The 14,981-nt window shown below is 41.9% G+C and overlaps 1 protein-coding gene across 2 annotated transcripts in view; it reads left to right on the forward strand.

Moving 5' to 3' along the window:
- The first annotated feature begins 3,115 nt into the window (after window positions 1-3,115).
- The window catches only part of RPP30 (ribonuclease P/MRP subunit p30), a 29,584-nt gene continuing 17,718 nt past the window's right edge, over window positions 3,116-14,981 (forward strand). For both annotated transcript variants that reach the window (XM_020876188.2, XM_070470636.1), the window contains exons 1-5: window positions 3,116-3,478; window positions 4,956-5,011; window positions 5,544-5,600; window positions 7,020-7,094; window positions 9,923-9,994. In XM_020876188.2, the coding sequence (XP_020731847.1) occupies window positions 3,397-3,478; window positions 4,956-5,011; window positions 5,544-5,600; window positions 7,020-7,094; window positions 9,923-9,994 (342 nt within the window). In that variant the 5' untranslated portion in view covers window positions 3,116-3,396. The remainder of the gene's footprint in view (window positions 3,479-4,955; window positions 5,012-5,543; window positions 5,601-7,019; window positions 7,095-9,922; window positions 9,995-14,981) is intronic.

Here is a 14,981-nt window from a genome sequence, read left to right on the forward strand (position 1 = left end):
AGCCAGCTCCCTGCCCAGTTGTCACTGCTGAGGGAGCCAGATGCCCAGGACCCAACTGGCCCTCAGGTTCCTCAGGTCACCTAAACGGGAGGGAAGAGAAGGTCGCACAGACTGCAATCCAGGCAGATGGTCAGTAACTGCTATCAGGGCACTGAGGTGCGCTTGGGGGAGAGGTTCACTGCTGCCTCACAGCCTGGGCCAAGGCCAGCGGGTGGCCATGATAAGGGTTCTGGAGTCCCACAGGACAGAACCCCCAATCTGTTCGCTGGGCTCCCCAGCTTACTCACTGGCCTGAGACCAGGTGAGCTAGAGGAGCCTGGGGAGACGGCAAGGAATCCATCTCTTACCTGATTTTCCACCTGACAACCACTACTCTGCCTGACTGGAGTTGACTGAAGGAGCCCACTAACGGTCACTCCTTGAGAGTTGGTGCTTGTGGGCGGGGCCCACTGCAGTGTTGACCAATGGCTGAGCAGGACCCCTGACGGTCCTGTGGTAACCTTTCCCTCGTAACAGGGTGCAGGGATAATGCCACATAGCAATGGCGGTGTGCCAAGGGCTGCACCCGGCTGCATTCCATTGCAATAGTGTTACAGAGTATGACTGAGTGCAGCCCTTAGCACCCCGGCCATTGCTGTGCGCCACTAACCCCCTACCCTGTTACCAGGGGAAGGTTACCACAGGACCATTAGGGGTCCTGCTCAGCCATTGGTCAGCACTGCAGTGGGCCCCGCCCACAAGCAACGCAACTATCAGAGTGACTGTTAGTGAGCCCCTTAAACCAACTCCAGTCAGGCACGTGGTGGCCGTCCGCAGAGAGAAAGGTGAGAAGTGGATCACAGCCTTTTCCCCAGGGCTCTCAAACTCACTTGCTGGCTCGAGGCCCGGTGAACTGGAGGGGCCCAGGAAACAAGCCGGGGGCAGTGTCCTGGAGGGCTCCAGAGCCTGTTCCAAGGCCACCCACTGGCCAGACCCAGGCCTTAAGGTGGCGGTGAACCTCTCCCCCACCCCCAGCTCTGTGACCTAATAGCAGCAGTCTGCATAAGATGCTGGGGGACCTGGCCTCTGCCGTTTGGGTGGCCTGAGAAGCCTGAGGGTCAGGTGGGTCCTGGGCACCGGGCTCCCTCAATGATGACAGCTGGACAGCGTGTGGGAACTGGCTCTCAAGGAGCCTCCAGCTGAGCTCTACTTCCTCTTAGCCAGAACCTGAACCTCAGAGGATGAAAGCTGTGGGTTGGGACCTTGCCCTTTCTTGTCAGGACAGAGAATCACATTCGTGGAAGTTTACAGGAACATCATTACCTCACCATGACCTGACCTCAAGAACAAAGGATCTGACCCCAAGAAGTTTGCAACAGCTAACTACGCCCCTCCCTCATCTTTCCTAGAAAAGGGCTTTGCTGAAAACTTCTGAGTTGCTGGTGGTTTTTAAGCATGAGCCACCCATCTCCTCAGATGGCCCTTGATAAACCCTTCTCTGTTCTAAACTCCAACATTTTGGTATAGTTTAGCCTCACGGTTCAGGCTCAGGGACTTGAGTTTCCGTAACAACTGAAGATCCTGTAAAATTAACACCAAATATTCTGATGAAAAAAAAGCAAAGGGTTTGCTTTATATGACTTCATTCTCTTTGCAGAAGTAAATTTTTATTCTTAGGATGTATCAAGTGTTGGGAAAGCAAAAGATTTCTTCAGTAAACTTAGCCAAAAGGAGAATTGCTTGCTACTACATGCAATTCTAGGGACAGGATTGAAGGCAAAAGGAGAAGAGGGCAGCAGAGGATGAGATGGTTAAATAGCATCAGTCACTCAACAGACATGAATTTGAGTCTGCCTGCAGTGCAGGAGACTTGGGTTCCATCCTTGAATCGGGAAGATCCTCTGAAGAAGGAAATGGCAACCCACTCCAGTATTCTTGCCTGGAGAATTCAATGGACAGAGGAGCCTGGTGGGCTACAGTCCATGGGGTAGCAAAGAGTCAGACAGGACTGAGCAACTTACACTTTCACTTTCAAGAGACAGTGAAGGACAGGGGATCCTGGTGTGCTGCAGTCCATGGTGCAGCAAAGAATCAGACATGACTTAGCGAATGAACAACAATAAGATGGGGCAGATCCCTCTTGAAATTCCCTTCTGAACCCAAGGAAAAAATCACGAGAGGAATACAAGTCAAGATGTGGCCTACAGGCTAGAGATTGTCTGTGTACTCTCTGTGGTAAATTAGCACAGAAATTGGAACTGTTTAGAAATTTTCACACCCATTAGGCCTTATCTGGATACCCAAGTCCCTTGGACTCTTCTTATTCAGTTGAGTACAGAGCAGTTCAGATGTTAGATCAAACTTTTGAGGCCAGATCTGCCTTTTCCTCATGCAAGAGGAAACAGGAATGGGTCCTAGAACAACTGGGTGGGGGTGGGGGAGTAACCAGGCCCTTCATCACAGCTCGTTTGAAAAAGCACTGATGTTAACTATCGCTGTTATTATTGAGTTGTTAAGCCATGTCCAACTCTTTGTGACCCCTTGGGCTACAGCATGCCAGGCTTCTCTGTCCTCCAGTGTCTTTCAGCGTTTGCTCAAATTCATGCCCATGGAGTCAGTGATGCCATCAAACCACATGATGTCATCTGATGTCAACTATAGTTTCACAGTTTTATGTTCTCGGATCATTGATCAATATTTAAAAAGAGTTCACTTACACGAAGTTCAAAAATGTGGAAATATAAATTGTGTGGGATTTGATTGTACATTTCTTCTTATTTCAATTACACCCCTCTCTTGTCTAACCAGTTTTTGGCTAAACCAGTGATGGGGCTAACCTCTCATCCTAGAGAGAACCCTGCCATCTGGTGGCTGAAGATGTTGAGTGTAAGGAAGTAGCGCGCTGTGAACCCCCAGTTCAGGCAGAGGAAAAAGTCCTTTCCCCCGGCAATCCGCTTTTAGGTCAGTTTCCCCATTTCCCGTTAAGTCCATTTTAAACAACAGAATGGCCTTTAATGGGGAAAAAAAGAACAAGTTCCCTACTACTTTTAAAGCATTTCCAGCCCTTGGCAAAAGGATTTTTGGTTCAAGTAGGCGCTCAATTAATGGTGTATATGTCCGTTTTAAAAGAATCACTTTCTACATTATTTCCAAGGATGAAGGGTGGGAGATGTGAACCCCGACACTCCCACCCCAGGAGAAACCAAACATTCTCATTTGGAACAAGACGAAGAAGGACTGAAGCAAGGCTGCAAATCACATGCTAACTTCTGCTGGTACTTGAAGGCGAGAAAGGAGCCTGAGAACCGCAGACCACGAAAGGGCGGGGCTGACCGACCGGTGAACTGCAATTCCCGGCATGCCCGAGGAGGCGGGGCCCAGAGACTGCGCCGGCGCCCGCGCTCACGTGACTTCGGCATGGCGGCGTTTGCCGATTTGGACCTACGGGCGGGTTCCGACCTGAAGGCGCTGCGCGGGCTCGTGCAGAACGCTGCTCACCGTGAGTAGCCCGGGCTTCGCGGGCCGCCGTGCCTGCGCTGTCTCGCTGTCCCTAGGCTGTCGAGCCATGCTCTGGAAGGACCCGGCGGGCCTAGTTCAGGTGTCCTGGGGCCTCTGGCGTGGAAACTGATGCCCCTGCGGTGTTGCTTTGACCCCAGGCGCGGGAAACTCGAAAGCATTGGGGAGATGTTACCCAGTCCAGCTCCTTCTGTCTTGCGAATTGAGGAAACTGAGGCCCTGACATGGCGGGGGATTTGCATGGGCCCCACAGCTGATGGATAGCAGAAAACAGGGCTCCCAAGTGTACACCTACACCGATGAAAACATATCGCCCCTTCCTGCGTCTCTTGACATTGTCCTGATACTGTCAAATGCGGGAAACTGATGCAGAGATGGGGAGTACTGTGGGGGCCCCAAGAATGGGAGGGGGACATGTGATTCCATGTGTTGGAATGTTATTTACACGGAGAGTAAGTGGGGGCGGAGGACTTACTAGGAGGGTGGGAGGAGAGCAGAATGGCTAGAATGCTACTCTTGTTTGAATCCAGGGGAAACAAAAGCCGTGAGAAGTAAGACCTCATCTTAATTATTGAAGTGAATCACAACTGCTAAGTGGGGATAGAAGGGTTTCAAAATAAAAGAGGTTTCTTGAGGGTCTGTTAAGTAATGGATGCTCAGTAAATATTTGAGAGAGGAAGAAAAGGACCTTGGACAACTGATGAGGGGGAAACCACTATTTTGGCCTTACTGTGCATTATCTTTTAATATTAATATCCTGTCGTCACCGTTGGTGTTTAAATAGCCTAAAGATTGGAGTCATGATTTAAACATATTTTTGATAGTCCACCTGTCCAGAGCAGTGCTGTGTTGAGGCTGATAAAGCCAGGCCCTGGCTTCAGAGAGTTCTGTCTCTTGGTGGATAGCTCAAAGGAGAACGTCGACATTGGTGTGAATGAATGGTCATCCTGTTTCTCCTTAGCAAAAGGGTCTCTGAAGAAGAAGAAAGGGTAAAAAGTGAAAAACAACAACAAAAGTAAGAATGAAGTTGATAGTGAAAAAAGTATAAATTTGATGAGATGAAAATGAACATAGGGACAGAAAAAGAATGATGGTTGAAAGGAGATCAGCAAAGATAAGGGTTTTTGTTATCATGCTGATAATACATCACCAAAGTCAAACAAAACCCTGTGTCTGTGCCAGGCACTGTTGTGAAACATCCAGTGTGTGTTATCTCATTTAATTCTCATGAGAGTTGTATGAGATGAATCCTGGTATTATAACCATTTGTCAGATAAGAACCTGAAACTTAAGCTTAAGTAACTTTTAAGTGGTAATGTTTAGGTTTGAGAACAGGCAGATCTGACTCCAGAGTCCATACTCATGACCATTCTTCTACCTTGTAGTCTTGACTTGAGTCGGTATGAGCTCATGTGGAAAAGAAGTCGTATTTGACACGAATGTTCAATTTTTCTTTTCAGTGGGCTATTCAGTGGTTGCCATCAATCATGTTGTTGAATTTAAGGAAAAGAAACAGGTAAAGTAGGATTTTTGACATTAATAATAACCAGCAGTTATAATTATTTTGTGTGTATTGGTAATATGGAAGCTACAGATGAGCACTCTTTATGCATTATTTTATATATCAGTAGTTGAGCTGATACCTGTGCAAATGATAACTTTTTTGTGAAGTGCTGGGGTATGATGTAAAGATTCTTAAAGTCGATTTGATGTTAAGTAACTTTGTAAAAAGTGCATTGTTGTTGTTTAAACTGTAGTCACAATAATTAATCCTTTTTATTTTACTGTCATGGACTCATTACTGATTGATTTCCCATCCGAACATACTAGTAAATATGTGTATCTCTCCTTAGGCCAACAACTGTTCCTTACAGATTTGTTTCATTCAGAAAACTTGTTCATCCTTCCTCTCCATTGATGTTCTCAGCTCCTACTCAACTTCAACTTTCTTCATTAGAAAACACACACATGCACATACACACAATTTATTTAGTGTTTCTGCATGCTAGAAATTAGCTTTTTTAAAAATTACTCTTTATTTGTCGTAGGAAATTGAAAAACCAGTAGCTGTTTCTGAACTCTTTACAACTTTGCCAATTGTACAGGTAAGTGCTTTGTTTAAGAAACGTAATACGTACTCATCCAGTTCAGACATTCCCAGTCATACATATGGTTCTCTAACCTGCACTGCCCCTTCCTTTGTCTATGAGTCTTACCTTTCCATGAAGACTTAGTGTTTCCATGAAACATTATGTACATCTCTTTTTCTCTAGCTATACAGGTATACCTCAGGGATACTGTGGGTCTGGTTCCAGACTACCACATTAAAGCAAGTCACACGAATGTTTTGGTTTCCTGATTCATGTTAAATTTATGCTTACATTGTTCATTAAGTGTGCAGTAGCATTATGTCTCGGAGAAGGCAATGGCACCCCACTCCAGTACTCTTGCCTGGAAAATCCCATGGATGGAGGAGCCTGGTTGGCTGCAGTCCATGGGGTTGTTGGGAGTCAGACATGACTGAGCAACTTCACTTTCATGCTTTGGAGAAGGAAATGGCAACCCACTCCAGTATTCTTGCCTGGAGAATCCCAGGGACGGGGGAGCCTGGTGGGCTGCCGTCTTTGGGATCATACAGAGTCGGACACGACTGAAGCGACTTTGCAGCAGCAGCATTATATCTAAAAAAACACAATGTTTATCTTAATTTTAAAATATTTTCCTGCTTAAAAATGCTCACCATTATCTGAGTCTTCAGTAAGTTATAATCTTTTTGCCAGTGGAGGGTCTTACATTGATGCTGAAGGCTGCTGACTGATAAGGGTGGTGGTTGCTAAAGGCTGGGGTGGCTGTGATAATTTCTTAAAATAAAGACAACAATGAATTTGCTTCCTTTCAGTACAATTTCTCTGTAGCATGCAATGCTGTTTGATAGTATTTTACCCACAGTAAATCTTCTTTCAAAATTGGAGTGAGTCCTCTCATACCCTGCCACTGCTTTATTAACTAAAAGTTTATGTAATATTCTTAATCCTTTGTTGTTATTTCAACAGTTGATTAAGTTCAGTGTCTTATATGTGTGTGGTTTTTGACACTGAAAACAATTAACAATAGTATCATCAGAGATCAGGGAATTCCCTGGAAGTCTAGTGATTAGGACTTAGGCAAAATCAGTATTCACAGATCCCCATAACAAATATGATAATCTTGAAAAAATGTGAAATGTTGGGAGAATAACGAAAATGTGACTTAGAGACATGAGTGAGCAAATGCTGTTGGAAAATGACGTATTATAATAGACCTGCTCAATACAAGGTTGCCACCAATCTTCAGTTTTAAAAAAAAAAAACAAAAGCAATATCAGTGAAGCACAACAAAATAAAACAAATAGATTATAAATTCCTTGAGAGTTAGGGCTAGGTTTTACTGATCATTATTCCTTATTGTTAGTTCTTTTTAATGAATACTTTCCACTGGTAAGGAGGAAAATCAGTCATCTGTATTTTGTGCTTTCTTTATTATAGGGAAAATCAAAACCAATTAAAATTTTAACTCGACTAACAATTATCGTTTCGGATCCATCACACTGTAATGTTTTGGTAAGTTATTTTTCTTCTCTCTTGGTCTTGTAAGTTGTATTGATTAATGTTGAACACTTGCTTTTTAACTCATCTCATTCTTATATCTTCCCCAGCCCCCAGTGTATGACACTTGACTGCTCTCCTTAGCTCAGAATTCACATGGTATAATAGAGTCTCTTCTATTCATGACACATGTATAAGGATTAAACCTTTTGAAGATTTAAAGAGTATTCTAGCAGCTGGTCTTCATTGAACTTACATGACCCAGACATAGAGTACTAGTGATGTTGCTATGAATAATACAGACATTATCCTTTGGAAAATGGGAAGAATGTTTAAAAAGTGGGAGATAGTAAATAAGGAATGTTCTGGGAGTGTGTAACAGGAGGCCAACCTGAGGAAGCTGATGTTCAGACTATGGCCATACGAATCAGTGAATGTTATTGGTGCCAGATAGGGAGAGGATGTTCCCACAGACAGGATAAATTATGCAAGGTTTTGAATCCCAAAAAAACATGGTGCATGGTGGGAAATGAAATGCCAGTTGAGTTGAGCCTGATGAGCTGTTTAACCTAGGACGATGTTAGAAAGGTAGGTCTGGGTGAGCAATTAGAAGAAGCCTTTGAAGGTTTTAACTAAGGGAGTATAGTTATGAGATTTGTGTTACAGAGAATGGATCAAAGGGGATAAAGGAAGGGATTTGATAAAGGGATAAAGGTGGGGGAGGGGGGATTGACAGGATTCGATGTTGATTGGCTCGAAGGTGGTGACTCCCGGCTCTGGCTTGAGCAGCCAGGTCAGTAGATGGGACCGTTTCCTGAGATGAAACACACCAAGAGAAGTGAGTGTCGGCCACCATGTTTCAGACACAGAAGGTCATTTTAAGAGTTTCAGTGAAAAGAAAGTCACAATCATGTCCAACTCTTTGTGACCCCTGTGGACTATAGCCCACCAGGTTCCTCTGTCCGTGGAATTCTCCACACAGGAATACTGGAGTGGGTTGCCATTTCCTTCTCCAGGGGATCTTCCCTACCCAGGGATCTAACCAAGGTCTCCTGCATTGCAGGCAGACTGTTTACTGACTGAGCCACCAGGGAAGCCACAAGAGTTCAAGTGGAGCTTGTCAAAAGAAGGATGTGGCCCTCGGAAGAGGGACCCCAGTTCAAGATACTCGTTTGGAAGTGGTCACCTTGTAGAGAGTAATCGTACTCATGAGAATGGATGAGACTCCCCGGTCCAAGTACAATGTGGGAGGAGAAGGTCTGGGACGGAATCCTGCGGAACATATATTCAGTGGTGGAGTAGAGAGTGAGCTAGGATGGGAGACCGAGACGGGCCATCTGGGGAGTAGGTAGACAGTGAGGAACATGAGAAGGGTGAGCAGCATCGGCGTGCCTGAGTGCTCAGGCAAGTAGCAGAAGGGCTAAAACATGTCTTGGACAGGCAAGTTCCCTAATGACATGGTGGTCATTGGTTGCCTTATGAAAAGCCATTTCCGTGGAAATGATTGGGCTATGAGAAAATAAAGCCAGTGTCTGCTGCTAACTTTGCTTAAGAAACTTGACTCCATGCAGGAACAGAAGGCTTGGGAGGCTGGTGAGAACCTGCTGTCTAGATTTTGTTTGTCAAATGGAGACTTGCATATAGCTGGTGCTGATGTGAAGAACCAGTGAGGGAGAAAGTGAGATCTCTGAGAACCTGAGCTGTTTCATCATTAGCTGGAATGGCCTCCTCTCTCATAGAAAAGGAGTAATCAAGGAAGGGCTGGCCTCCTTTCTAACAATTAACATTGCTAAAGAAATTATGAAAAACCAAATTTGGGGTTTTTTTAATAGCTTCAGGCTGCATTCTGGTTCTCTAAGCCTGGGGAGACAGAGTTGACTTTTTATGGTCACAGACTTTGATTTTTCTCTTGTTACCATGAACATCCTGGTGGCCCCTTTCAGTCCCTATCCCAAGTGGGAGTGTCAGGCAGAGGACAAAGAGTACTGGATCCTGACTTTTTCTGAGATCTAGAACCTGCCCTGTCTTGGCATGCATCTCCCCAGTGGGTTCGCTTAGCTCCTCAATGCTGCATCTCTTCAACCATTCTGTTTCCTCCTTTAGTTTTTATCATGCTTTTTCTTTTTACAGAATAAGAGGTAAAAAATTTAAAGGTGCCAAAGGGAAAGAAGAAATAGCACATATTATCTCATCATTCAGTGATTATATACTTGAATATTTATTTTTTCAGGCTTTTCACATGCTTACACATGCAGTATCAGTTTGAGACTTTGTTTTATAAACCATCTTTAACTGATAAATCTCTCTCCTTTTGTCAGAGGACTCTTGATTATTTTCTTACACATCTAGCTGTTTAATTTGTATTTAACAGTATTCTCATTGTGAACCTAATGACATCATACTTAGTCATGTGTGTTTCTCATCTCACCAAAAAATGATAAGCTCCACTGAAAGCAGACATATGCCTTAAATGATTTTGTATCCCTAGTGCCCTACACATAGCAGGTGCTCAATAAATTTCTGGCAAGCTCCTCCACTAGCTTATAAGAGCAGGAGCTGTCTAATTTGATTTTTGTGTCTCAAATGAAATGTTTGATACACAGGTAAAGCATGACAGTGTGGGAAGGAAGGAGAGATGATTGGTGAGATGGATGTTGATAGCTAGAATCTTACATGCTGAGAAAGTCTTTTCTGTCAGCATACAAAGCAAAGCAAAATTGTCAGTGGCATATTATAAATATTACAAGATTGAAATATAAGTGCGGCCAGGACACTAGTCAGAATCCCATAAGCATTTGTTGTTGTGTTGTTACTGTATGGTAACATTCTTTTCATTTTACTAGAGAGCAACTTCTTCAAGAGTCCGGCTGTATGATATTGTTGCAGTTTTTCCAAAGACAGAAAAACTTTTTCATGTAAGTAACAATAAAAGAAAATAGTACTCATTATTTTAGGAAGAAGTCTGATGTTGTACCTTTGTAGATGACCTGTTTCATCTCATCTGCAAGCATTGAGGATTTTTCACTTATACCTGGAGTCCTGGAACTGCCTGAGGGTGAATTTGGGTGGCATATTTTTTTGTTCGTTCTGCTAGATATTTGATGGGCTGATATTAAGAGAGTCCATCAAGTCTTTCTCTTTTTTTAAAAAAATAATTTTGTTTATTTTTTTACTTATGGCTGTGCTGGGTCTTTGCTGTGCAGACTTTTCTCTGATTGTGGGGCAGAGGGCTGCTTTTTATTGTATTGCATGGGCTTCTGTTTTAGGTGGCTTCTCTTGTTGTAGAACTCTAGGGCAAGTAAGCCTCAGTAGTTGTGGCTGTCAGCTTTAGTTGCCCCATGGCACAGGGGATCTTCCCATATCAGGGATCAAAGCTGAGTCTCCTGCATTAGCAAATGGATTCTCTACCACTTCAGTTTCTGTCCTTGCTATTTGCTGATACCTGTTACAGAAGAAAGGCACAAGATTCTACTGTGGCATAAAAGATCCTTCTCTGCTTAGCTTCTTTGCTCTGAGGTGTGGTCCATATGCTAGCATGATCATGGTCTTCTAGAAATCCTTGAGAATCAACTATCTGCTGGTACTGTTCCTTTTTGTTTAAGAGAACCTTTATGAATTTCTTTTGTCCTTTTCAAATGGCCTTTTCTGTGACTTTTTAGGAGGGAAAGTTGTTTAATGTATGTGCTCATTTTCTCAGCTTGAGACAGAACACACTGGGTGTTGTTAGTGATCACAGGAAGAAAGATATCAACTGTAATAATAGTTTTTCAGGAATATGTTTTACTGTGTAAAGTGAGATATAACTGCTTTTAGAAATTTCGGAATGTTGACTTTGACTAGGGTCAAGAAAATAGCCATCTACCCAAAGTGTATCCACCAAAGGGATATTAAGGAGCTGATCTTTGATGTTTTAATTTTACAGCATAATCGATTTTTAAGTAGTCTGTTCTAAAATTATAAGATTTTCCCTAAGTTTATTCCAGTAGATGGAGCTGTTGACTAAGGAGACTCGTATGTGATAAATTTAGTTTTTGAGGTACATTCACAATTTTTATTGTTTATGTTAATGCAGGGAAACAGCACAAGTAGGCAATGAATTCCACTTTTTTGGTGACTCCTTTTCTAAATGCTCAGTTATCGTAATTCTCTAGAATTTCATTTCAGAAAAAAGGGAAGTGGGATCGAGTGGTTCTTAGGCATCAGAGACCCCCCTTTTAAAATCAGGCAGGCTCAGATCTCCACCATGGGAGATTCTGATTAGGTAGATTTGGGGTTGAGCTTGGGTATTTGTTTTTTTAAGTTCCACATGGGATTCTGATTCAGTGTGGAAACCCTTAAGAGAAACATGGATATGTCCAGATTTGTTAAACAACAACTTAGTTTTTTTATTAAATATTAACAACTCAGTTATAATGTAGACTAAAAGTTGGTAGTATCCCTAATTTTTTATTGCACTCTTGTGTTGTTTTGAATTGATTTTGAAGAGCATACATCGTACATTTCCATAGCCATTTATGTGATTAGAGAAAACAACATCCCAGGGGGTAATTGAGATGGATGCTTATTATTATCCCCATTTTGTAGACAAGAAAATTGAAACTCAGGCTAAATGATTCGCTCTAAACCTCAGGTAGCATGTCATAGAACTAGGACTAGGATTTTAGACTGCATTATATATTTGATTCAGTGAATTTATCTTACTGTTTTCCTCAGATTATTCTCAAATTTTAGGTCAGAGGTATGAACATGTAATCCATGATGGTGGGTGGAGGAATCAGAAATATTCTGGAAGATGGATAAAAGCTATAACTAACTGGCAGAGTATTTGTTTGGAATTGACTGTAGAAAAAACAGTTTTTAAAATCAGAACACTTTTCCATATCTTACCCATTCTTTAAGATTCAGTTGAAGTTGGCACTCCTTGTTTTCGATAGAAAATCCATTTAAGAAGATTTTTCTTTTAATCATAAAGCTTGAAATTGGGTCAAATGCAAGCAATTTGTTGCTTAACAGGTTATATTCTATTAAGTGATTTTATTTGTTTGGTAAGGGTTATTTAGAATGTAGGCAAATATCTCTGTAGATAGGATATTCTAAAACTAAGGTCTCTAAAATGAGTCATAAAAGCATTCCTAAACACATGTTAACTGTTAGTAGTATGAAATCTAACCACCTTAAATAATTCCATGGGAATTAACATACTAGTTTCCACTCAGAGTATCTGAAAGATATCTCATAGATAAGCCCTCTTCCTCCATAATTACCCCAGGGAATAACACAAAGATGAAAGTTGAGTTCATTGGCCAGGGCTTCTTGGGTTGTGGGTGGCTGTGGAATGTGGCAGAGAGAGTTACATAGAAGTTTCAGGAGCTTCTGATTTGGTTATTCCCATTTAGGATTTTTTTTTTTTTATTGAAGTATAGTTGATTGTTGTGTTAATTTCTGCTGTGAAACATAGTGATTCAATTAAACATATATATTCTTCTTTATATTCTTTCTCATTGTTATTCCCATTTAGGACTGGACAGGGTGAGAATTCAGGCTGTTCAGTCCAGCGGCCTCCAATCTACTTTGAGTGTGTACTATATCAATTTGAAAAAATACTGGTCCTACATCCCCAGTATGTGTGTGTTTATTTTCTTTTAAATTATTTGCATGCCTCATTATATCAGTGTGCTTTATGAAATAATATACACACACTGAACAAAATATTTTAAGAGAAGGAATTAAAAATAAGTGAAAACTGAAGTTCTCTTTTCTTCCTGCTTCCAAAATCCATGCCTTACCCTTTGCAGAGCATTATTGTACTAACACCTGAGGCTAGTGAAAGGGCGGATCTTTCCAGGCTCCTTTTAAGGTGTGGTCTGGCTGCACTGGTGTCAGATTTGCCATGAGCATTTGTTAAAATGCAGGTGATTAGACCTGCTTACTGAATTGATTGCTGGGAGTAGGGCCTGGTAATCTCCATTTTAAGCAAATTCTTCAGGGGACGGTTTTTTTTTTTTTTTTTTAACACGGGTTAGGTTGGGAGGATCCATTTATGGGCATCTCTTTTCACTGGCAAGCCTGACTCTCCCTTGCATAAAACACCAGGATGTACCAACCTGACATCCATGAAGGATTTGGGGAGACTGAACCTTCTCCCTCTTATTCCCTTTGTCCCATAAAGTCAAAGATAAGTGTATGTACCATTTGGGGAATGCCTTCCTTAAATCCTCATAGGAGTCCTTGGCCAGAGGAAGATTAAGAACAGTTCATATGAATTCATATACAACCTGCCAAAACCACTATAATCAAATTCTTAATCACAAGTATTTGGACATAATGTAATTTTTAATGATTTAGAAAGTATTTCATTATAATGTGACCATTAACTCTTATTTTATAGTTAACCTAAGTGTATCAGTTGAACATTTGGATTAATAGCTAAATAACAAAAGAATTTGATTTGAGACATTTTAAGTCTAAGGTGCCAAGTAAAGCTGTCCTTTGTAACTGAAAATTTATTATAATATGTGTATTTAAACCAACACAAAGGATTTTTTTTAAATTAACCCTGGGGAGAAAAGAGCAATACATAAGTAAGTAACCTAAAAGTAACCTAATTTAGCTTTACTCTGGGGAAGAATGTTTTTACAGGCTTTTAAGAAATGAATCAGCTTTTTGAAATGAAAAATAATTTGTACTTGTAATAATAAATTCAAAGAGTGCAAAGAGGTAAACACTGAAAAGTACACCATTCTCCTACTAAAACGCCTTGTGCCATTTCTTTAGAGGCAACCACAGCCAGAAGTTCTTAGGTTTCTTTTCAGAAGTATTTTTACCCAGTCCTTCTTCATTCCCCTCTCCCTCTTTCCTGCCTTCCTTCCAGACACCTTGCTTTGTTCACCTGACAGTGTATCTTGGCGATGGTTCCATAACATCCATTAGAGAGGTACCTCATTGCATGTAAAGAGTCATCATATTCTATTGTGTAAAGCAACCCCGTTTTTTTAGGTAAAATTGAGGAATGTTTAGTTGTGTATAGTCTTTTGTGATTGGTACTGCAGCAAATGTTCTTTGACTAATATCCTGAAGCATTTGTAGGGTATAGAGCTATAGAATACACTTCTGGTCTCTATAGGATACTTTCCTATAGGTGAAATTTGCTGATGTGTGCATGTAAAATCTTGATACCTATTGCTGAAATGCTTTTCAAGACAGTCCTGATTTAAAACCCCTGTGAGTCCCTGTTTGTTTGTTCTTGTGTCACCCGTATATTACTAAACTTTATGATCTTTGCCAACCTGATAGTGTAAAAATGGCAAACAGAAGCTGAATTTGTTTTAGTTTCACCTGCTATTCAGAGGTTTTCTCATCTATTCTTAGCAAATTTTCAATGACTTTTATGAGTTAGACAGCTGTAGCAGTTGGGATAGGACAGGTCCTCTATGAGCAGAGTGTCTGCCAGAGCAGCATTACTTCCCAGGCTTACTAAGTTACTGTGACTGTCTTAAAGCCAGGCAGCCTCCGATCACTCCCTGCTCCCTGGAACCCTGAGGTGGGGGTAACAATGAGTGGAGCAGGGATTCTGAAGAAAAAGTAGATGTGACGGTCCTGTCATTGCGGAAGGTCGAGCCTACCTACAGGGCATTGTCACCCCCTCTCGACCCATTTCTCTTGGTCATTGCCACTGATGTTAGATTGGCAGCACAGCCCCCATGGCAGCTTGAATTTGTTCATCAAGCCTGACTATACCGGCATTGATAATGAGGCTTATTTTTTGTCATAGTAGGGAAGAGCCAATTCTTTTTATCTCTGTAAATCAAATAATGGCAAAATGAGAGCTGGATGTGCAGCTTCTGGCCTGCACGTTTAAGCTAGTAACTGGTCCTCAGCTTTATTTTCCTTCCCTGTTCTTCC

This window comes from Odocoileus virginianus, chromosome 7 (genome assembly GCF_023699985.2).
Source record: "Odocoileus virginianus isolate 20LAN1187 ecotype Illinois chromosome 7, Ovbor_1.2, whole genome shotgun sequence".
NCBI lineage: Eukaryota > Metazoa > Chordata > Mammalia > Artiodactyla > Cervidae > Odocoileus > Odocoileus virginianus.